Source organism: Gossypium arboreum, chromosome 8 (assembly GCF_025698485.1).
Source record: "Gossypium arboreum isolate Shixiya-1 chromosome 8, ASM2569848v2, whole genome shotgun sequence".
NCBI lineage: Eukaryota > Viridiplantae > Streptophyta > Magnoliopsida > Malvales > Malvaceae > Gossypium > Gossypium arboreum.
In genome coordinates, this window is record NC_069077.1 from 24,378,902 (window position 1) to 24,403,156 (window position 24,255).

General features: G+C 34.2%; 3 protein-coding genes across 3 annotated transcripts; all 3 read left to right on the forward strand.

The window, feature by feature from the left end:
* The first annotated feature begins 1,251 nt into the window (after nucleotides 1-1,251).
* Nucleotides 1,252-4,243, forward strand: LOC108468256 (uncharacterized). Its single transcript, XM_017769147.1, has 4 exons — nucleotides 1,252-1,638; nucleotides 1,744-1,888; nucleotides 2,971-3,062; nucleotides 4,172-4,243. Exons 1-4 carry the CDS (start codon nucleotides 1,252-1,254, stop codon nucleotides 4,241-4,243), a joined length of 696 nt encoding a protein of 231 aa, XP_017624636.1.
* A 4,644-nt stretch (nucleotides 4,244-8,887) lies between these two features.
* LOC108468880 (uncharacterized) lies at nucleotides 8,888-10,810 on the forward strand. The gene is made up of 3 exons (XM_017769747.2): nucleotides 8,888-9,208; nucleotides 9,673-9,727; nucleotides 10,361-10,810. Exons 1-3 carry the CDS (start codon nucleotides 9,026-9,028, stop codon nucleotides 10,711-10,713), a joined length of 591 nt encoding a protein of 196 aa, XP_017625236.1. The 5' UTR covers nucleotides 8,888-9,025; the 3' UTR covers nucleotides 10,714-10,810.
* A 958-nt stretch (nucleotides 10,811-11,768) lies between these two features.
* On the forward strand, nucleotides 11,769-12,533 carry LOC108469035 (mediator of RNA polymerase II transcription subunit 2). Its single transcript, XM_017769924.2, has 3 exons — nucleotides 11,769-12,047; nucleotides 12,133-12,194; nucleotides 12,280-12,533. Exons 1-3 carry the CDS (start codon nucleotides 11,990-11,992, stop codon nucleotides 12,406-12,408), a joined length of 249 nt encoding a protein of 82 aa, XP_017625413.1. The 5' UTR covers nucleotides 11,769-11,989; the 3' UTR covers nucleotides 12,409-12,533.
* The last annotated feature ends 11,722 nt before the right edge of the window (nucleotides 12,534-24,255 follow it).

Sequence of the window (24,255 nt, forward strand, 5' to 3'; positions counted from 1 at the left end):
TTGGCAGTATGTTCAACGGGCCATAGACACGGGCGTGTCCAGGTCGTGTGAGGAACACGAACTAGGGACACGGGCGTGTGTTCTGGCCGTGTGAAGTTTGCAATTGATTTATAAGAAATTGTGAATTAAATTGACCGTACGGACAAGGGACACAGGCGTGTCCCTAGGTGCTTAGGCCGTGTGAACCACACGGGCCATCAATACGGCCAGGTAGTGAAGGTCACACGGGCGTGTGCCCCTGTTTTTAGAAAAAAATTTCTTAATCCTTTTCAGGACTCGAGTTGTTTCTGAATGGGTTTCTAAGTATGTTTTGGGCCACGCAAACACATATTTAGGATGTTATGAATGTTCACTTTCGAACGAAAATGGATAGTCGTTTTTTCCCGAATATATTTGTGTGTACTTGGTAATGCCCCGTACTTTGTCTCGATCTTGGGTAAGGATAAGGGGTGTTACATTTATTGGTATCAGAGCTATGATTTAGTCGGTTCTCAGACTAACGTAGCACGTACTGAGTCTAGTTATTCATGATATTATACAAGTAATGATAGTGTGACATCTCCTAACCTTTGTAATTGTATTTGAATTTAGAAAATGTCTTTCAATCAAGCTCGAGATGAGTCCAAGGGAGCCGAGAGCCATGCTTCAGCTTCCGTATAGAGAGATAACTCTAGTAGTAGTAGAAGGCCCATGTCTGGGGGACGGGAAGAGGCGAAAGTTGCCTTCTTCGAGATGATGGACGAATAGTTCAGGGAATATATGAGAAATCGTCTTGAGATACCCCGACCTCCCCCATCTACTGCCCAACCTGAGGGAGCACCACAGGTCGTAGAACTTGTGAGATTGGGAAAGGCTCTGGTAGACAAACTTAAGAAATACGAGGCCAAAGAGTTCAGAGCCACCCTAGATGACTACCCAAAACATGCAAAATTTTGGCTTGAAAATACTATGAGAGTGCTCGATGAGTTGTTGTGTACTCCAAAAGAAAGTTTAAAATGTGCAGTGTCTCTTTTGAAGGATACTGCTTATCATTGGTGGAAGACCATTTATTCGATGGCACAAAGAGAGATCATTACATGGGAATTCTTTCAAGTCGAGTTTAAAAAGAAGTTCATCAGTCAAAGGTTTTTAGATAAAAAACGAAAGGAGTTCCTAGAACTCAAACAAGGAGATAGAACTGTGTCTGAATACGAAAAGGAATTTGTGAGGCTAAGTCAGTATGCAAATGAATGGGTCCAAACGAAGGTTGAAATGTGTAAACATTTTGAGGAGGGTTTGAATGAAGAAATTAAACTGTTGATCGAAATTCTTGAGATACGAGAATTCACTACCTTAGCTGATCGGGCCAAGAAGGCCGAAGAGCTCGACAATGAAAGGAGGCAAGCCAAGAGAAAGGCTCGGGTATCAAGTAAGAGGACTAGTAGCAAGGCGTATTCCTTTCCTACAAAGAAATCGAAAAGTCGCCAAGACCGCTCCACTTCATCAATAGGATACTCGAGCAGTGCGAAGAGTTCAAAATGCTATAATCTGAAGTCTTCTTCTCTTTCGGCCACAAGTGTGGGAAGTGTTGATAACCAAAGCCCCAAGTGCATGAGTTGCAATAAGTTTCACTTCGGAGAGTGCCGAATGAAGAGCAGGGCATGCTACAGGTGTGGTTCTCTCGACCACTTCCTTAGAGAATACCCAAAAAGAGCGAATAGAGAAGCTGAGCCAGCTTCGAAATCAAATGCTCTTAATTCCTAGGGTAGATCTTCTAGACCTCCCGAAAGTGCTAGTGATAGTCGAACAGTTGCCAAAAACTCCATTGCAAGGTCAGAGGCCTCAGCTCTGGCAAGAACCTACGTGATACGTGCTCAAGAGGAGGCCTCTACTCTTGATGTCATAATGGGTATATTTTCTCTTTATAATACTCGTGTTATTGCTTTGATCGATCCGGGTCGACCCATTCATATATCTGCATGAAATTGGCGTCTAATATGAACATGTCTATAGAACCCACTGAATTTGTAATTAGAGTGTCGAACCCTCTAGGCAAGTCTATTCTAGTAGATAAAGTTTGTAAGAATTTTCCTTTAACGATTCAAGGCCATTGTTTTTCGGCCAACCTTATGCTCTTGCCTTTTGATGAGTTCAACGTAATTCTTGGCATGGATTGGTTGACCGTCCCTAGCGTGGTTGTAAATTGTGGTAGCAAGTATATTGAATTGACGTGTCCTGATGGTAAAACTCTCCTAGTTGACTCAAGTGAGATGAATTCATTACTGGTTATGATTTCCTCGATGACAGCCCAAAGGTATTCGAGGAAAGGGTATGAGGCCTACTTAGCCACTATTTTGAATACCAAAGAATCTGAACTGAGAATGGAGTCGGTACCGGTGGTATGAAAATATCCGGATGTGTTTCCTGAAGAGTTACCTAGGCTACCTCCTGTTTGAGAGGTATAGTTTGGTATTGAGTTAGCACCCGGAACAACGCCTATTTCTATTACCCCTTATAGAATGTCACTGACTGAATTGAAAGAGTTAAGGGTACAGTTGCAAGATTTAACCGGCAAGGGCTTTGCTAGGCCTAGTTTTTCGCCTTAGGGCGCTCGTGTTTTGTTTATTAAAAAGAAGGATGGATCGATGAGGTTATGCATAGATTACAGACTACTCAACAAAGTGACCATTAAGAACAAGTACTCATTGCCAAGGATTGATGACTTGTTCGATCAGTTGAAAGGAGCCACTGTATTTTCCAAGATAGACTTAAGGTCCGGCTACTATCAGTTGCAAGTTAAAGAGTCGGATGTGCCCAAGACTGCCTTTAAGACAAGGTATGGTCACTATGAATTCTTAGTCATGCCGTTTGGTCTAACGAATGCCCCCGTTGTATTCATGGATTTAATGAATAGGGTATTTCGGCTGTACTTGGACAAGTTCGTTGTAGTGTTTATTGACAATATCCTGATTTATTCCAATGATGAGTCAGAACATGCGGAGTATTTGAGGACTGTATTACAGACTCTACGAGATAAGCAACTTTATGCTAAGTTCAGCAAGAGTGAATTTTGGCTCCGTGAGGTAGGGTTTTTGGGTCACATTATTTCAGGGGATGGTATCTGAATTGATCCAAACAAGATTTCTGCTATCACCGATTGGAAACCGTCGAAGAATGTAACCAAAGTTAGAAGCTTTTTGGGCCTAGCCGGTTACTATCGACATTTGTAAAAGGATTTTCCATGATTGCGACTCCGTTAACGAGATTGCTATAAAAGGATGTTAAGTTCGAATGGTCAGAGGAATGTCAGCAGAGTTTTGAGAAATTAATGACGTTGACCGAGGTTCTAATTTTGGTATTACCCGAGTCAGGGAATGAGTTCGTGGTCTATAGTGATGCATCCCTAAATGGACTGGGTTGTGTGCTTATGCAAGAGGGCAAAGTGATCGCCTATGCTTCGAGGCAACTAAAACTGCACGAGAAGAATTACCCAACACGATTTAGAGCTTGCCGTAATTGTTTTGGCCTTGAAGATTTGGAGACACTATTTATATGGTGAGACATTCTGTATATTCACCGACCACAAGAGTTTAAAATATTTGATAACTCAGAAAGAATTGAACCTGAGGCAAAGGAGATGATTAAAGCTGATTAAAGATTATGAACTAATCATTAATTACCACCCGGGAAAGGCGAATGCCGTCACCGATGCACTGAGTCAGAAGTCCTTGTTCGCTTTGAGAGCTTTGAATACGTAGTTAGCGTTATTTGATGATGGTTCAATTTTAGCAGAATTGAGAGCTAGGCTGACTTTTCTTCAGGAAATTTGTGATGCCCAGATTAATGATAATGAGTTGCAAGTCAAGAGAACTCAATGTGAGACTGGTGTTGAGTCGGATTTTTGGATCAATTCTGATGGTTGCCTGATATTCAGAGATAGGGTCTGTATACCCAAGCATGACAACTTTGTACGGAGAATTCTACAAGAAGCGCACGATAGCCTACTTTCTATCCACCTGGGAAGTACCAAGATGTACAATGAATTGAAGACAATGTACTGGTGGAATGGCATGAAAAGAGACATATCTGAATTTGTATCGAAATGTTTGATATGTCAACAGGTCAAGGCTGAACACCAAGTACCTTCGGGCTTGTTACAGCCTGTGATGGTTCCCGAATGGAAATGGGACAGGATTACCATGGACTTCGTAACCAGATTGTCGTCGACCCCGAAGAAGAAAGACGCTGTTTGGATTATAGTTGATAGGCTAACGAAGTCGGCACACTTCATCCCAGTGCGAACCGATTACTTTCTTGACAAGTTGGCTGACTTGTACATATCCGAAATCATAAGGCTATATGGAGTACCGTTATCGATCATCTTAGATAGAGACCCGAGATTCACTTCAAGATTTTGGAAGAAGCTACAGGAAGCTTTGGGTACCAAATTAAATTTTAGTACGGCATTTCACCCACAAACGAATGGTCAGTTTGAATGGACGATTCAGACTCTTGAGGACATGTTACGATGTTGTGTCCTTAAATTTCAAGGCAGTTGGGAAAAATATTTATCATTGGTGGAATTCGCCTACAACAACAGTTTTCATACAAGCTTAAAAATGGTGCCGTATGAAACATTGTATGGCCGGAAGTGCCAGACTCTATTGTATTGGACGGAACTCAAAGAAAGCCAGATTCACGGGGTTGATTTAATCAAGGAAATGAAAGAAAAGGTTAAAGTGATTCGTGACTGCTTGAAAGCGACATCAGACAGAAAAAAGTCGTATGTTGATCTAAAAAGAAAAGAAATTGAATTCCAAATTGGGGATAAAGTATTCTTGAAGGTATCTCCATGAAAAAAGGTGTTGAGATTTGGCCGGAAAGGCAAATTGAGTCCACGGTTTATCTAACCTTATGAGATCACTGAAAGAGTTGGTCCATTAGCCTATCGTTTAACATTGACACCCGAGTTAGAAAAGATTCATGATGTATTTCATGTATCCATGTTGCGTAGATATCGATCAGACCCCTCTCACGTGATTCCACTAGCGGAAGTTGAAATTAGACCGGATATGACTTATGGCGAAGAGCTAGTTAAGATTTTGGCTCGAGAGGTCAAACAACTGAAGAACAAGAACATAGCTTTGGTAAAGGTATTGTGGTATAGACATGGAGTGGAAGAAGCTACTTGGGAGCCTGAAGAAGTCATGAGGACACAATACCCGAATTTGTTTTTTGGTAAGACTATCAAAATATGGCCTAGTCAGAACAGTGGTTTTGGGACCATGAATCTTAGGCTAAGAAATTATTTTATTAATATTTTGGTGCTATAGCATGATTATATAGATACATGAAAATTTTCATAAGTTAATTTTATCGATTTTGAGCCCAATTCTGAAAAAAGACTAAATCGCATAAAGTGCAAAAGTCCAAATTGGATAGAAAAGTAGTGTTAAATTGTCATGGACTAATTTTGGGGGCTTTTAAAGGGCAAATAACCCCTAAAAATCAAGAGTGGCCGGCCATAGAGACATATAGGAGACAAAAATTTTATTTTAGGTGAACTTATTTGACTAGAAATAATAAAAACAAAGGAAGATGATATCACACTTCATCTTCCCCATTTTTCCACTGAAATTTTCAGCAAAGAGGATGGTTTTTAAAGATTTAAATTTTAGCAACTCATTTCTCACACAAGTAAATGATTTTCTTGATAATTTTTGTACTTTTAGAGTCCCCATTGCATGGGCTTTCTTTTGAGGGGACTATCTTGCAAAATGGTAAAGGTTCTAGGGAGTTGCCATGAAAGGTTTTTGAGGTTTGCTAAGTTTTCATGGAAGAAAATGAGTCTTAGTTGTTAGATAAACAACTTTTATGAAGGGTGTTACCATGAAAACACCTGATTGAACCATTTTGCAAAGTTTGCAAAATTAGTAAGAAATGTATGAAATAGATGGAATTGTGAGATGCCATGGGTATAAAAATTACTAGGCTAAGCTTGAATGATTAGAAAATGTGATGTAAATCGAATTACAAGCCCGAGGGTAAAATTTTAATTTTAGCAAGGTTCAGGGGCAAATTGGTCATTTTTCCCTAGGGTGAAATATGGACTAAAAAGGAATTAAATGATGCATTGATATGGTTATTTTGTTGATATAGACCCCGAGAGACCGAATCCAGAAGTCGATTGAGGGAAACGAAAGGTTTCGGAGTGATCAAAACTCAAATCCGAAACGATCACTAGGTAAGTTTGAATAACTCGAAGTAGACTTTTAATGTACCTAAATAGTATGTTCTTGATTGTAAGAATGCTGTAAATATTAATTGCATAATAATTATTGAGATTTATTAAAGAGAGTAAAATGCGTATAAGAATGTCCCGGTTGAATGAATCGAGTCATTCGATGGAATATCTCGAAAATGAATTGACGGTAAAAAGGATTCAGCCTGGATCGGTGATCCTAAAGTGATCTAGCCTCCTGGAGAATATGTGTGCCTTAAGGATTTAGCCCAGATGGGTAATCCGAAGTAGGATCTGAATTTAGCCCGGACTAGTAATTCACATCCGAACTCATTAGAGCATATGTCGTTGTATGGTATTTAACCTGGACTGGTAATCCCGACATTTACTCTATAAGTTTGTATTACGGAATATTTACCCTAATTTGGTAATCTTGCCATAAGATGCGAGGTTCGCGGGAGTTCGTACTACAAATAATCACTTATATGAATTGATGGGAAATGAGATGTCCATCGGAAGACCGTGAAATTCAACGGGACTAATATGAAATATAAATTTGGGAATAATGATGTGATAAGCTCATCTAGAGGTGTTATTACCTTGTAATGCCATGAGACTAACTTAATGGTTGAGTGCATGTGATAGGAAATCTATCCTATACTTGTTTGGTTTGAGTGCTTATATGGTTGCATGCTAAATAGCCGGTAAGTTTACCTTCCTGTTATCCGGACTTACTAAGCATGTCAATGCTTACCCCTTTCATTTTCCCTTATTTTACAGTACGCATGGACTCTTGAGGATTGGAAGACGGTTGGAATGTTGATCACACTATCAACTCAATCCCGTTTTGGGTATATGAAAGCTTTTATTTTGTCATAATGGCATGTATAGGACTTTTGATGGTTTTGCTTGGTATATGTCATTAGTTTAGCCAAAGTAATGGCTCATGAATGTGTTATTAATTCATTTTGTATAAAGCCATGGTTAATGGCTAATATTCATACTGGGTTATGCATTGAAGGTTGTTGCCCCCTTGGTAAATTGAATTGCTATTTGTTGTGGTTGCTTGGTCCATTGTTGATTGGGATATTGGTATGGTAGAATGTTATGTAGGTTATTGTTGGCAATGATGGCCTGAAGGTTTGGTAAATAGCCTATCTTTGACCACACGGCTTGAGCACACGGACGTGTGTCTCAACCGTGTGACTTTATTTGAATCATGTCCAAATGGACAGAGAGCTCCACGAGCTGAGAACAGTGGCGTGTCAAGGCCGTGTGAAGGACATGGGCCAAAGACATGGGCGTGTGCCTTGGCCGTGTGATTTTTTTATTTTTAAGCCAAGTTGGCAGTATGTTCAACAGGCTATAGACACGGGCGTGTCCAGGCCGTGTGAGGAACACGGACCAGGGACACGGGCGTGTGCTCTGGCCGTGTAAAGTCTGCACTTGATTTATGAGAAATTGTGAATTAAATTGGCCGCATGGGTAAGGGACACGCCGTGTGAACCACACAGGCCATCAGCACAGCCAGGTAGTGAGGGTCACACGGGCGTGTGCCCCTGTTTTTAGAGAAAATTTTCTTAATCCTTTTCAGGACCCGAGTTGTTCCCGAATGGGTTTCTAAGTATGTTTTGGGCCACACAAACCCCTATTAAGGATGTTATGAATGTTTTCACTTTCGAACGAAAATGGATAGTCGTTTTTCCCGAATGTCTTTGTGTGTACTTGGTAATGCCCCGTATTTTGTCCCGGTCTTGGGTACGGGTATGGGGTGTTACATGTGCCTTGACTGTGTGCCCCTTATTGGACACTGACGTCAGAAACAGAATGCCAAGGTTTTTTAACACGGGCTAGGACATGGGTATGTCATGGCCGTATGAGGGACACGGGCGTGTGTCAGGGGTAGGTTTGAATTTAGAATTTAATTCACACGGCATGGGGCACAGGCGTGCCCCTAGATGCTTAGGCCCTGTGTGTTACACGAGCCATCAGCACGGCCATGTCAAAATGACCACACGAGTGTGTTGCCCTCCACACGGGCGTGTGTCCTGTTTTAAGGTTTATTTTTCTAAAGTTGGTTTAAGACCCAGATCGGTCCCGATTAGTTTCCGATGGACATTTAAGGCCTCATAGGCCATGTTAAGGAGTTTAGATAAAGTTTTAAATTTGATCAATTTTGATGATCCGAAAACATTGTAATGCATGTGATTAAGTGTGGTAACGCCTTGTATCCCGTCCCGGCGTAGGACTCGGGTGTGAGGTGTTAGAAGAATGAAAAAAAGAAGAAGGGAAAGTTCAAAGAACATAAAAGAAAAAATAAATAGCTCAAAATGAAAAAAAAATATAAGGACCAAATGCATAATTTAACCTAAAAATTTCGTTTGAAATGATGATTTAATGTGCCATATCAGCTTATTGTTACACCGTTAACGACAATCAATGCTGAGTGACTAAAATATTGCAACATGATAACGTAAGAGACTAAAACGTAACATTTCAAATATAAGTGACTAAAATGTAACCTGAAACGAATAAAATTGACTATTTTTATAGTTTACCCATAATTTAAGTGGTATGTTTTACAGTTTAAGGATTAATTTAAAGATTAACTTATATTTTGAGGGTATCTTAAGAAATTAACCCTTTATTTTCGTTAAGTTAGCCCGACCAAACACGCCCTTCCCTTTAACCTTTTCTCAAAGTAAGTTCTATTTTTTATGATAAACACAAAGTGCGGTTCACTCCTCACTCCAGAGTCTCCAATGATGAAATAAAAACGCAGTCCTGAATAATTTGAACTCAGAAATGGAAGAGGTAAAATCAGCCAAGAATGCACCACCGACCCACGATCCAAATCCTACGCAACAACCTCCTCCGCAACAGCCACCTAGCAAGAAAAGATCTCTAGACAACTGCAACGACTTCAAAAACTCCAAGTTTTTCAAGATGCGACGTCTCCTCAAAGATCTTCGCCCTCATTTCATCGATGTAAATTTCCAAATTACTTCCCTTTTCTGTCTGGGTTTCATTTTTCCTTTTGCTGCATTTGGCATTAAAAGAAAAACCTTCTGTTGATCAAGTTTCGGTATAATTGGGTTGTAATTCTTCAAAACCTGATTTGTATTCATAAATGATTTCTTTGATGTAATTTTAACTAATGGAATAGTTGTTCAAGTTTAAATCTTGACCAGTAGTTGAATATTTGTTTGATTAGACTTGACAATGTAAAGGGATAATTCTCTAGTGTGAACTTGTATAGTCATATACAGTGTGATTGTTTTCGTTTTATTTTGTTGCTTGGCTATTCTCACTCAAGAATTAATCGTGCTTGAAAATTGAAATAGCTTCATCAACCTGGAATGCATGTTTGAATTATTTTTATCTTCACATAGCTTTATATTCATAGGACATTTTATTGATATATGTTATGGACTTTTTTATGTTTCTTGAAGGTTCTTCGAACGCCTGATTTTCGAAATTCTAAGGCTGTCAACGAAATTAAAGAAAGTAAGCGAATGGCACAAACACACACTGTTAAGTTTTGAAACTGTTGGCTCTGTAATTGTTGTTAACTACAGTCATACATGGATTTGATCTTTATTGCTATCTGTTTGCTTAGGATATCGGAAAGGAAAGGTATGATTCATATTGTTTGTTTTTCATTTATTAGCTATGATTAACTTCGAACATTTCCTGTTGAATCACTAAATTTTATGTGTAGTCACAAAATGTTGCATAACTCCAATTCGAGTTAGCCTAATACTCTGAGCCCTATTTGACTTGTTTAACCAACCTGTTAGATTAGACCATAAGGATAGCATAGTAGTGGATGGTGCAAGTTTGGATACCCACGTATTCAGATAATATTTGGATATTAATATCCAACCCGCTACCAACCCTAGTTAGATATTGAGAAAATAGTTGAGAAACAGAGTATCATCAGGGCAGGCCTGCCCTAACTTTCACATATAAATAGTTTATTCCCAAGTTTAGCATAAATTATTGATGGGTTTTAATATCCCTATGTCTTGAATCTCTTCTTTCATAAGCATCAATTCTCTTAAGATCGTATCATGTATTTATGTTTGATTCACAATTTGGGTTTAATGTTGTTTTGAATTCGTGATTTACAATCTGCAGATATGAAGCTTTTAGTGGAGTTATACAAGCAGGTAATGGCTGAAACAGTTCCCATAGAGAAATGTAATAATGCAGCAGTAAACCAACAAGTGCCAAGTGAATCTGGAATGAAGCAGAACCCAGAAGAGCAGCCGCAACTTGTTAAGCCGGCAATATCTTCCGAAAACAATGCTTTTCAGTCAAGTAGTGTCTTAGATAAACAACAATCCGAAAATGGTGAAGTTCCCGGGTCATATATTGTTGGGGGATCAGCATTCGGGTGGAACTTTATCACCTTTACGGGTAACAAACCAGTCTATTATGGAGTAACCAAGGAATTATTTCGTAGTGCTCAAGCAAGTTTAGGTGAGTGAAGTGTTTCTGATATGTATTGTTGGCTAAATAATGACTTTAACAGTAAATGCTTTTGGAGCTCTACCTTAATATTAACATCAAATGATTGTAGTGAAACGTGCTTATTAGGGTTTCAAGACGTATGTACGTATGTATGACTTTTTGCATTGCTCGATACTGATCTTTTTATTAATAGCATTACAGAATAAAGAAATAAAGGCTAGAAAGCCCCTGGGACAAAGGAACAAGTCCATAGTTAAACATAATGTAAAGAATCGGTACGATAGCTTGATCGAAAGTCCAGTAGTAGACCAAGAAAACTTGTCGTATCCTTACATCTTAAGATATAGAGGATGACAAAATCTCGCATCCTGTGAAGGCGACGGCCTCAATCAGGTCTCCCTCCAAGAAAAGTTGAGGGCCTACACAAGGCCAAGATATTATTTCTCCAAAAAGTCCTCTTTAAGCCGGAAAAACAAGCGGAGGCAAAGGAGACATCTGACAACCAACAAGGAAAGGGAGAGGAGGAAATGGAGGGAGAAGAAAGGGGGGGGGGGGGAATGGGGAGATATGGAAGAAAGAGAGAAGAGGGAGTTTGGGAGAAGGCCAGCATGGAGGGGGCGATGATTGGTGACCAACTGGCCACCAAGGAAGCGCAAAAGGGTAAGACCAAGGAAGAGTGAAGGAGGAGAAGCGTTTAGGGGAAGAGTTTTTCGCAATGTATTACTTTCAACGAAGTAAAAAATTACAGACACTCGTTTCGTTGTTATCCTTAAAAAGTTCCTCATTAGTTATGTAAATGGAGTAAATACGTAAATTGCAAAGTAATTAGACACAGAATATTAATGTTTATAGGTTGGATCAAGTTCAAGTTGAGCTAATTCATAATATCAATATCATATAAACACAAAATATTAGTTGAATTAATTTATAATATCAATATTATATGTACTTAATCTTGATTTGGGTCAAAATATAAACCTTAAATGTTATACAAACTCATTCATGGCTAATTAGAGTGGTTTAGACCTAATCATAATATTAGTGTCCTTGATGTTGATTTTCATCTCATTGCCATTCTTATCAAAGATAACCTCACCCCCCCCAACCCATTCAAATGGACCCAACGGTGGCCAATGGCCATAATGTCAGACCCAAAAGTACAAAACCACCCACGTCCTAAAAACCAAATAAAGAATTAAAAGAAAAAAAAAACCACCCAAATAAAGGTTAGGGTTAGGTTTAAGCACAGAGGAGGAAGAGCAGTGAAATTGGAGGCGGTGCCTACAAAGGAATATGTCGAAGAAGAATAATTTATCTCGTAGGAAAAAGCAGCACGAATTCGATCTCCAAAGTACGAATTTCTTCAATTATTTCCCCTTTCTCATTTGGGTTTTCTTTTCAGTGATTTATGATTTGTATTTGTCTTGTCGAATTAGGGGAGAGGGAAGAGAAAGAAAAGAAGGTTAAGAAGCTTCAAGCGAAGAAGAATAAGATGAAGGTAAAGGCATTTTATTCTTTCATTTGTTAATAAATTTTATTTATTTAAGGACTTATATCATGGATAAATCTGTAATGTTAATTAGGTTGATGGTAGTGAGAAGAAAAAGAAGAAAGGTGGAAGTGGGTTTCAAGTAGGGAAAAGAAAATTGAAGACCAAGTTAACTGAAGTTGCTAAAGCTAAAGCAGCTCAAGCAATGGAGCTTGACAAATGAGCTTCATGGTTATGTAATTTTAGAGGGAATATTCAATATCCTCTTCTTATTCTTCTTTTTTTATTTTATTTTTATTTCTGTTAAATTTTGATTATTGAGATGAATGCATATGTTAGCTTGAGAAATGAGAATCTTTTTGGGTATGACAGCATAATATTGGTTAATGAATCTATTTTAGCAAATCAATTTTCTTAGTTAAAAATGTGTATCAGTTTGGAAAACATGGAAAGTGAGATAATATAATTGCTTCCATTGATGGTTGTTTAAGTGCTAGTGTGCAACAGTGCGTTAAAGAGGATGGCAATACTTTCTTATGAATGTTTATATTAAGGTTTTAGTAAATTTCGCTAGCTATTTGATGAAGTTCAACTTGGCATGGTAGCTTACCCTTTTCGTTTAACAGCAAGTCGAATGTAATGTTTTTGTTGAAGAGTTTTATGATCTATGCTGTGGCCAATGGTGGAAATTTTGGGAAATGCTGATGACATTTGATGAATAAATTTGGAAAGATAGGAAATTGCTTTGCATGTTTGCATTGTTAGTAATGGGTAGATGGGGTAAATCAAGCCGTCGGTTCAGTTGCAAAACTTGCGTGGGTTTTTAGTTCTTTGGCATAAGATTTAGGGTGGTGGTCTGGTTTTTTCATAGTTCATTGTTGAATGATCAAATATTGAATGGTATAGAGTTTCATATTGTTGTCTTTCTTACTAGGAAAGGACATCTAATGAAAAAGTTTAGCCAAGACACATTAACGTGCCTCTGATCAAATGGGTTTGAGCTTTGGATGAACTTTTTTTGCTCCTTGTTTTTTGGTTTGAGAAAGGACCATTCATAGATTAAGGAACAATTCGATACGTAACATGCCCTTCGGAGTCAGCTTGGATCAAAGGGATCAAACATTCAATGGGAAAAGTATACAAACAAAAGTAGATTTTGCAGATGGGGAGCTTGAAAACTTGCTTCCAAGATACGCGAGGGCATCCGCATACCTATTTTCTTTGATGTTCGCATTTTTTGCCAAGGGAAGCCCATCACGTAGAACCCACAGCTCTGCCTTCACAAACTAGAAAGAAAAAAAAATGGGTTTGAAGTCCATTTCATCATTGACCAGTCTAGTCTTTGGAATTTTTCTAAACAACTTGCTCTGCTACTATTTTTGTGTCTGCAGGTTAGGTGAAATGTGAAACTTTTTAAAAGTCAAGTTTGGTAATAAGAAAAAACCAAAGCAACTTGTCTTGACATTGGTACTAAAATGTCTGGACCTGCCGACCATATGCCAAATTTCACCATTCGAAACAAATTTTAATCTTCTAGTTCTTGATTTTTTTTTTTAATTTTTTTTTTCTGAAATCAAGCCAAAACTGACGGCAAAATAATTAAAAGACAAGAACTACTCAGTGCGGCAGCCTATGTTAGTTTTTTCAAGGACAAAGTAATATTTAGTTTTTTTTTTATATTGATTTTAAAATTTTTTTCTCACTTTAGTCTGTTTTCTTTTAATTTGATCCCAAAATTTGATTCTACTAAGATATGATGATATGACATTTTGAGATTATGTTATAATATTATTTGAAATTTTTTAAAAATATTTTTATAATATTTTAGATTTTATATAAATTTTGAAAATTTTAGATGATGACATGCACTACCTTAAAGTGTCACTTCATTATGTTTTAATGGAATTTATGTTTAAGAACCAAATTAAAAATTTTGAGATCCAGAATTAATGAGGACAAAATATATTCGAGTATCAATTTAAAAAAATATAAAAATTTGGGTCTAAATGTTATTTTATTTTTTAGTGCACTTTACTTTTAACACCCTCACCCCCTAAAAAAAGTAAATGAGTCAACCATGGTCTACGCAGAATAATAGAGTAAGAAAAGGCACCAACAGTACTTATTTTGTCCGGGATTCGTTGATGGTTTGTCAACGTCATCCTGCAGGGCGAAGTGATGAATTCTATTTCAATTTAAAGAGATAAAAAAATAAAGATTTTAATTTTTTATTTATAAATTATGTTGTTGTTTTGATTTTTATGCTATTTCGTTGAAATATTTAAATTTAAATTTAGTTTAATTGATTCTTACAATTATGTTTAAATTCTTTTAATAAATTTAAGTTTATTTATTTTCATTTTATTGTGATTTATTCTTAGCAAAATAATTAATTTAAATTTGGCCGAAAAGAACTTCTGGCATTATAAACTATTATCAAATTATTGTGTATGGTTTAATTGATAGTTATATTTCGTCTTTAAGAAAAAGATGGCAGCTCTACTTTCTACCGTAAGACCTTTTAACTGATCGCAATTAGGATTATGAATTTAGATATTCCTTTCGAATTCTACAAATTTAAAAAAATATTTGGATTCAGATACTAAAAATATTATTGATAAAAATTAGATGTGGAGTTAATTCCTCGGATATTTATTATTTGAATCCGTATTCGATATTCGAATAACAGATGTGGATATCTGATTTCAAAATTCGCCTCTACTTACCATGCAAATCTAAATTCAAATATAATGTTGAAATTTTTTTGTGGATTCAAATATCTAACGTAAAGTTAAAAATGTTAAATTCAGGCTTGAATATCCATTGGATATTGCTATTTAATTCAAATTTGGATTTGAATAGTAAAAATTGGATAATTTGTGGATTTAAATTTTAAGGCAGATTTGCGGATTAAATTCGAATGATCCAGAATTTACAAATATCCAAACCGCTATCATCCTTTATGATTATCTCCTAGGGTTTCTTGTAGATTTTTGCTTATATTTTTACTTCCTCTTAAAACTGTTTGCTGCGGGTTTTTTCTGTTTTCTATCATTTTTAGCTTTGTTCTCGAGTTTTTGGGGGTCCTTTTGGGTGGTGGGTTTTGGTGTGTTTTTTTTGCTAATAATAATTTTCTTGGGGTGCTTGCATGGCTTCTTAACCCTCTGTGTTGTGTCTTGTTCCTCTATCATTTTAGGTTCGTTGGTGTTTGCCTTAATTGTATTTTTCGTTCCTAGTGGTTTATTGGTGCCTTATTGCTTCTCTTCTCTGTTGTGATCTTGCAAGTTGTATTGGTGGCTCTCGAGGAAAGTCTCTCGTGCTTGGCCTGATTTGGGGGTCATGTTTGTTCTCTTGCGCACTTTCAATATTGTCCTTGGATATGGCGGAGGACATAAATGTGCTACTGAAAAGATTAAATTTTTCAGAAGAAGAGTAAAAAAGAGTGATTAGCTCTAATCAATATTCTACAAAGCCTAAGAGCTATGAAGTTTAGGCTGTGGGGAAGACAATGTCTAAATATATATATATATATATATATATATATATATGAGTATATGAGAAACTCTTACCTAGTGGTAAGTTATATTATACTTTTAATAAGAGAATGTAGATTCAATTTTGAAAACTATATTATTGAAAGAAACAATAACAAATTTTGAATATAAATCATAAATGACATTAGAGATATCGATATATATCACAACATGTTGACTGAATTCAAACTCGCTTAACCATTACTATTGTAATAACTAAAATAAATAACGTGAATTTGAATACACTTAAATGTATATTTTATTAATAGATTATATATAAAAGTAAACTTTATATTAACATATATATATATATATATATATATATCACAGGCTTTAATTCATTAAAAAATAAAATAATAATAGTTGAAACAAAATGGAGTTTTTGCTAAGTAGGAAAAAAATTCCAAGCAATAATATTTTTTTGGGGACTTTGATACACCCACGAGTATTGTTGATAAATTCCATAATCAGTACTCTACCTCTCAAATAGTTCCATTTTCCTCCACGACAACAAGGATTTAAAAGTTGCCTACTTTCATTCTTGTTTCAAAAAAAATATTTTATATTTAATTATACGAAAGTACACATAAGTTTATATTTTATATTTTCTCATGATGTTTTTCAAAGCTTTAAGAAAATTTGTGACGATTTTTCTATATTTATAGACTAAATTTTTTATCCCGTACAATGCATGGGTTAATTATGTGTATAAACTTTTGAAATATAATATAAATATAATTTATACTTTAATTATGAAAAGAAAATTTGAAATATAAAATTGTTATAATATGTATATATAATAATAATATATATGATATCATCTTTTATCCGTTAATAATTAACTATCATTAAATTATTTTATTAGTTTATTTTAATTTTTATGAATGATGTAAAAATTAATTTAAAGAATATTATTTTATAAAAATATTAAAATTAATAAGTCATATTATTATGAAAGATGTAAAATAGATAATTTTTTTTTGAATAATCTCATTGTAAGTTCTAGTTATATCAGATCTCTTTTTTATACAATGCCTAAAACTACTCATAGCCCTTTCCTCAACCTATAAATAGGAGGATAATGCGTTTCAACGCACTCGAACTTACGTCCTCCTGTATTGGCAACAGTACCTAATGGAACTAAGACTCAATCAATAAGATGCAAAATAGATACTTGAATATAGGCTCCGTTTGTTTTATTGAAAATGACTTCCGAAAAATAATTTTTGGAAAAGTTAATATTTTCTGGTGTTTGGATAAATTTGTGTAAAATATTTTCTGTTGCTTGGTAGATTTCGTTAAAATATTTTATAAAAGTTGTTTTCAATTAAACAAACATACATGTGAGATTTTCTTATTTTTCATTGTTTAATTGAATTTATTTTTATCTATAATTTTATATTTTACATTGCTTTTCATATATTAAAATATTATGTTAAATTTAGATTTATTGCAACATCATTTTTAATTACATGACTACTAAATGAGTATTTTTATTTAAAATATGATATCAAAAAATTGACAAAAAAAATTAACGATATCAACAATTGGACTTGATTTTCAAATTTGAAAAGTAAATGGACTAAATTCTTGAAAATAAAAATACAAAGATTAAATTACAAATCATGAAATGTACATAGACTTATGATATATTTTAACTTTTATACTACAAAACATTTATTATTAATATATTTATAATTGTAATAAATATTTATTATTAAAATATTAATATTGAATATTTTCAATAATATGTGAATAATATTATTTAAAATTATTATTTTTAAAATTTATAATTAAAATAAAATTAAAATAATAAATTATATTTATTATATTAATAATTTATTATATGATTAAATATAAATAATTAAATATGTATGTTTAATAATATTAAAAATATAATATTTTAAATATTTTAAAAATAAAAATAAAATTTATTATCAATATAATAATATTAAGCTTGATTTAAGTTAATTTTTATATAAAAATAAAATTATCTATAGATGAGCACTTTTCCGGAAAATGACTTACGCTTTTTAAAAAGGTAAGTCATTTTACAGGAAAAATAGCTTATTTTACCTTGACCTGTAAGTCATTTTTCGTTGACCAAACTATTTTTTGTGAAACAAACACAGGAAAATGCAGAAAATATTTTTCGTAAAACCTTTTACATGTAAACAAATTATATAGATGCAATTATTTTATTTTACAAGTAAATATTTGAATAAGTGATATGATACCATTCAATAATTTTGCATTGCTCTAGGTATAGTTCTTTTTGTGAAAAGGCTAATTATTCAAATAAATCTTTAATTCTCTAATGTAGCGAGTTGTAAATAATGATACACGTAAGGAAAAATATAAAAAAGTATGTAATTAGTAAATATATATTTTCAATTATAATTTCTAAAATATATTTCTGTTAAACTTCATGTAAAATTTCAAATATATTTTTATTTAATGTTTTAGGGTTTAGAATTTTTAAATTTTTTATTTTTAATAATGTTTTTAAATAGTATTCAAAATTTTTGTTAAAAATTAATAGTATTTAAAAAACGAAATACAAATGAAAATTAAAAAAAAATTAAATGACTAATTAAATAATATTTAGTTTTCTTTAAAAAGTTTAGTAGTATTTTTTATTTTTTTAAAATTTCGTATAAGTTTAAAAACTTTTAATAAAATTTTTAAACATTGTTATATTTTATTTTAGAATTATGAAACCTTATAAAATCTAATATTTCAATCAGATGTTTTTAAACACTATTGATATTTTAATTAACTACTTAAACAATATTTATTTTTGAAATTTTATTTATACCCTTATTAAATTTTTAGCGGTATTTGAAAAAATTTAAAATTTGTTTAGTTTAATGATATATTTATAAAAGTAGTTTTAAAATTTAGGTAGCTTTTAAAGGATAAATTATTTTGAATTATTTTATTTAAAATTTTAATGATATATCTACAATTTGATTTTATTGAAAAACAAATATAATGAATAATTAAAATTAAAAAATAAATATAAAAAACGAGAGAACCTCACTTGTCATAATTTTAGTGTATGTACTTTGTTATATATATATATATATATATATAGATTATATTAAAAGATGGACAATCAAACCTATTTATTTCTCGATTCAATAGAAGAAAAAAAGAAAAGAGGTGAATAGGGTCCCAAATAACGAGAGATATGTAAAAAGAAGGCCCGATTACGCCCATTCCTAATCATAAATGGAATGTAACGACGTAGGGATCCATATGTAAACATAGTATCTATTTAGATACGCTCGAATGACCCCTTCTCATAATGAGAATGTATATAGCCCTATTTCGGCCTAGTCCGGTATGGAATGAACTTATAATCATGGAATCGACTCGATCATCAGATTATAGATTATAAGTTCATAACCCCGCCCATTCCCATTTTGGGCGAACAGATCTACTAATTCTTTGATTCCAGTTAGTAAAGAGGACCTTGAACTAAGAAATAGATTCTAGAAGCTAACTAGAAGCTAAACTAAAAAAGGGTATCTGAGCAATTGCAATAATCGGGTTCATTGATATTCTGGTATAGTAGATGCTATCACACATACAATCATACTCAATTCGATGGAATTGTTTGATCTTAAAGGGATCTTCTATAATTTCGCACGTGAGGGTTATTTCTTGGTTTCGTCCAATCATTAATAACTTGATTATTTTAGATAATAGTAGATAGAAACAACGCTCGTAAGGAGTCCTATTGAAACCAAGAAATATAGGCCCGCACGCCATCCACACCGAATAAATGGAGTTTTCCGAAAAACACGCTAGTGGAGGAAGACCTCCTAGAGATAAGAGACATAGAGCTAAAGAGAGAGCCAAAAAGGATCTTTTGTGTATAATCCTGCATAATCTCGAATGTTATCGGTTCGACGTAGACCAAATAATACAATGCAAGCAAAAGTTCCTAGATTCATGGAGATATAGAACATCATATAAGTTATCATGCTCGCATATCCACCATTTGAGTCTCCAACAATTATTCCAATAATTACATATCCGATTTGACCTATGGACGAATATGCAAGCATACGTTTCATGCTTGTTTGAGTAATAGCAATGAGATTCCCCAATATCATGCTAAGAATAGCTAGGATTTCCAGAAGAAGATGCCATTCAATGATGAGAAATAAAAAGGAATATCGAAAATTCGAGTGGCTGAAGCCGAAGCAGCTACTTTCGAAGTAACAGAAAGAAAAGCAACGACTGGAGTGATAAGAGTATGAGTATAAAATGCTTAAAATGCTGAGATTATTGCAAATTTTGAAATAGAGGAAAAATGGAATTTTGGTTTCCCTTCGTTTATGCATTTATTTTCAAATAAAAAGAAAATTATTGTTAAAAGGATATTCATTAACATCAAGATAAATTTAATGTATAGACTTCAAGAAAAAGAAAAAACCATTCTCGCTAGACTTTAAGGATCGAACTTTGAAATCTTTATTACTTCTCGCTCGCCCAATTTTGGAATCTAAGTTTTACATGCGAAGAGAAGTTATAAAACTCGATTCAAGTATTTGATTTCAATCCTAGAAGACTGACTGTCTGGGGCTATCACTTGCTTTTGGCACTTGAATATTCCAAGACTTTGATGTTTTACTTATAAATTCATAAACTCCCATATCATATTTATTCATTTAAGGATCCAATATCAGGCTTATTGTTCGAGGTCATAAACATAATATGCGAGATTTGTTTATTTTAAATTTACTTTAATTTTAATTTTAATTCATTATTAATTTTTTCCTTATTTGATTTCCTTTTTTTTGAGTAAATTTTAAATTGATAAGGAGTATCCAAGTTTTTTTCTTAATTCATGTATGATTGTGAAATTTTCTTTTATTTTGTCTTAAATATGATTGAATTTTATAGTTAGATTATTAAATATTGCAGCAGATAAATATATAATTAAACAATGGTGTATGCAACTATACAGGTCAAATTATAATATAGTGAAAATGTTACAACGAAACATTCCAAAAGCTTGAAAAGATTTTAGGTTCGAAGTGCAGTGTCACGACACATAGATGTGGTGTTGCGACATCGCCCTGATTTTAAAAATCCTGGGAGTTTCGAGGTTCGGTGTTGCGACACCACCTTTATTTTCTCCATTTTCAAGTTTTAGGGTATGTCGGTCCCTCCATTTTACTCCTAATTCCAAATAAGTCCCTAATAGGTTCCCTTTAACCGTCTAAGGCCTTAATCCTATTCTAATTAAAACTTTCTAACCTAATTAAAATCCAAAAATAAAAATCCCGACGTTCAAATGTACAAAATTTTACAACAATCATTCAAAGTTTCATGACGAAATTAAGTGTGGCTATCGGACTCATTCGGTAGCTGTCACGTTCCATGCATCGTCATTTTGCTCATTGGGCGATCATCTTGATTCATCCAACATGTGCCCTTCCATCTGGGGTCTTTCCACTTCTCGCACTCCCTTGATCCTTGCTTTCCTATACACATCAAGCTTGAACTGTACCTTTGACTAAGGTTGTTAAGGGTGCTAAAAGAAATTAAATAACAATCTTCCCCAACTTTATTTTCATATTCCACATTTTGGGAATCATGACCACATTTGAATATATCTATTTCACCATCGAGCTTCATATTAACTCGTTCTTTACAACATCAATTCTAGACATAGCCAAAAATGGCCGACCCAACAGAATAGGAATATCTTGGTCTTTCTCGAAGTTCAAGACCACAAAATCGATAGGGATTGGAAAACCCCTCACCTTAACCAATATGTCTTCAAGTACACCTTTGGGGTGTACGAAAGACCTATTGACTAATTGTAATGTAATTTCCATACTTTTTAGCTCCCTAATCTAGTTTTAAGTATGTGGATGAGGGTATTAAATTAATACTAGCCCCTAACTCACAAAGGGCCTTACTAAAATGTTTGTTCCCTATCTCCACGGGAATTGTTAAACTTTTTTGATCTTTTAGCTTCAAGGATATTTTTCAGGCAATTATGGCACTACAAAAGGCTTCGATTTTAATTTGCTCATCTTTCTTTATTTTCTTATGCCTAGACATTATTTTTTTAAGTATTTGGCATATTTTGGTTGTAACACCCCTAACCCGTATCTGTCGCCAGAATAAGGTTACGGAGTATTACCGGACTTATTACTTAAACAAATATACAATTCACATACAATTTTCATTTTCAAATAAAAATCATTCACATTTAATCATATTGTCCCTAATATGAGCCTACTAGGCCCAAATCATGCGTTAGAAGTGGTTTGGGACTAAACCGATAACTCAAGTATTTTTTGGAAAACATAGAAAATTTTTCAAAATACAGGGGACACACGGCCAAAGACACGCTCGTGTCATAGACTGTGTGGTCATTCGAAATGGGATCACATGGTCGTGTCCTAGCCCGTTTCCTACCCCATGTAACGCTCTGACTTGGGTTACACAGCCAACCACATGCTCGTGTGACTAGCCTGTGTACCCTTCGAAATGGCCTTACGCGCCCGTGTGCCAGACTGTGTGCTAGGCCGTGCCAAAACTGTAGGATATATTGACTTATGCCACAAGACCAAGTCACATGCTCGTGTTTCGGGCCGTGTAGAGCATACTGACTTGATTTCTAAATAAGTACCAGGGGACACACGACCATGTCACTTAACCGTGTGTCACACACGGCTGAGACACACTCTCGTGTCTCTACCTGTGTGGACAAAAATAAGCTATTTTCCAAGCCATCTTTCTCACCTAAATTTACATCCACCTAAACATGTCAAAAGGCATATGACCATATCATCAAACGACATTCAAACCAATCTCAATTAAGTCTAATATCATACTATACCAATATCAACAACTATAATGCTCATAAGATCATGTTTTACCGATTCAAAACATCCCAATTTCACATTCACAAATCACCCAAATGGTCACTTTCAACTATGTATTATTTTGCCTAAAACCACAAGCATACCATATCTCCAAATTTCAACCATTTGGTACTCAAAATACCAATTGACAACAAACATTCACATAACAACTACAAACCATATAACAAAAGGCCATTTGTACATATATATACATAACCAAATATACCAACATATGCCAAAATAAGCCAAATCACATGGCTATCAACATTACAAACATGTAAGCAATACTAACCACAACTTCTATACATGCCATATAACCAATTATACAAGTTCCAAAAGTACCAAAATGACAGCTTGATAGTGTGATGAGATCTCTGACAACTCCCAATCCGAGCAAGCTTCAAAATCACTGTAAAACATAGAAAAGTAAAAATTACCATTCAACTACAATTCAAACACCTAAACGTCACATAATTAAATTAAATTTAAATCCAAAACTTAACACATATTCTATCCAAAGGTTAGACATTAATTCCATCTATTTTCTCGATTCAATGATTGTATAGTTCACTTACATACTTGTACTAAATCGTATCAATTTAATACTCTTCTAATTCATCGATATACCCATTGGACCATTTGGAATAATATTGGATACTCGAGAATCTCACACCCTAAGTGCCAATACAAGGCCGAAGCTATCTCAATCTCATATCTCATATAATGCTCACTCTCGAGCTATCAGCGGGTTTGCTCACATAAGTTGTCGGTCAAGACGTAACTATACGGTGCTGCTCACACAAGCTGACGAGAATTCGCAACAGATGTCAGGAAACTCAGCCACCGGTAGAACGTACGGACCAGCACCCAAAACACAATAACCCCTAATGACATGTCATTTGTATCCTAATATATTCCTAAGGTTCAACCGGGATTTCATATTACCGATTCTTCGTCGATCATTTTTGTATGGTCGTATTCATTAACAATACAATTATAAGGCATTTAAAACACAAATAAATTAATGCTTATTAACATACGAACTTACCTCAGATTTATACGGAGAGAAACGAGCTATCAATCTAAGATTTTATTTTTCCCCCGATCTAATTCCGAACTTCGCTTTTATTGATCTATATATAATAAAATTTAACTTATTTAATTACCACTCTATTCAATTTAATCCAAATTTCATATTATGGAAATTTTACGCTTTTGCCCCTAATATTTTAACTTCTTTACAATTGAGTCCCTAGCTCATAAAAATACAAATTCACGCAATTAAGTCCACACCTATGCTAGTCAAATTTTACTTATTCTCATATCAACCCATATTTTTCATTATTTCACAAATTTATGACACAATTTATCACATTTTTCAATTTAATCCCTAATTAAAAATTTTATCAAAAATCACTTAATAAATGTTGTTTATCTAACAACAACCATCTATTTTCTATAATCAAACATCAAAATACACATATATTCATCAATGGTAAAACCCTAAACCTTTAAAAATTTTGTAAATTAGTCCTTGGGCTAGCTAGATTAAGCTACAACAACTCTGAAAACATAGAAATCATTAAAAATGAGACAAAAACCATACCTAAATGGACAGGAATGAGATTGTCGAAACTTCAA

Bases quoted from the DNA above. Each gene is read 5' to 3' on its own strand.
- LOC108468880 (XM_017769747.2), top strand. From the start codon at position 9,026: ATGGAAGAGGTAAAATCAGCCAAGAATGCACCACCGACCCACGATCCA. The intron at 9,209-9,672 runs GTAAATTTCCAA...TGTTTCTTGAAG, and splicing joins TTCGCCCTCATTTCATCGAT to GTTCTTCGAACGCCTGATTT. The intron at 9,728-10,360 runs GTAAGCGAATGG...TACAATCTGCAG, and splicing joins TGTCAACGAAATTAAAGAAA to ATATGAAGCTTTTAGTGGAG.
- LOC108468256 (XM_017769147.1), top strand. From the start codon at position 1,252: ATGTGTAAACATTTTGAGGAGGGTTTGAATGAAGAAATTAAACTGTTG. The intron at 1,639-1,743 runs GCATGCTACAGG...CTTAATTCCTAG, and splicing joins AGTGCCGAATGAAGAGCAGG to GGTAGATCTTCTAGACCTCC. The intron at 1,889-2,970 runs GTATATTTTCTC...ATGATGAGTCAG, and splicing joins TACTCTTGATGTCATAATGG to AACATGCGGAGTATTTGAGG.
- LOC108469035 (XM_017769924.2), top strand. From the start codon at position 11,990: ATGTCGAAGAAGAATAATTTATCTCGTAGGAAAAAGCAGCACGAATTC. The intron at 12,048-12,132 runs GTACGAATTTCT...TTGTCGAATTAG, and splicing joins GCACGAATTCGATCTCCAAA to GGGAGAGGGAAGAGAAAGAA. The intron at 12,195-12,279 runs GTAAAGGCATTT...AATGTTAATTAG, and splicing joins CGAAGAAGAATAAGATGAAG to GTTGATGGTAGTGAGAAGAA.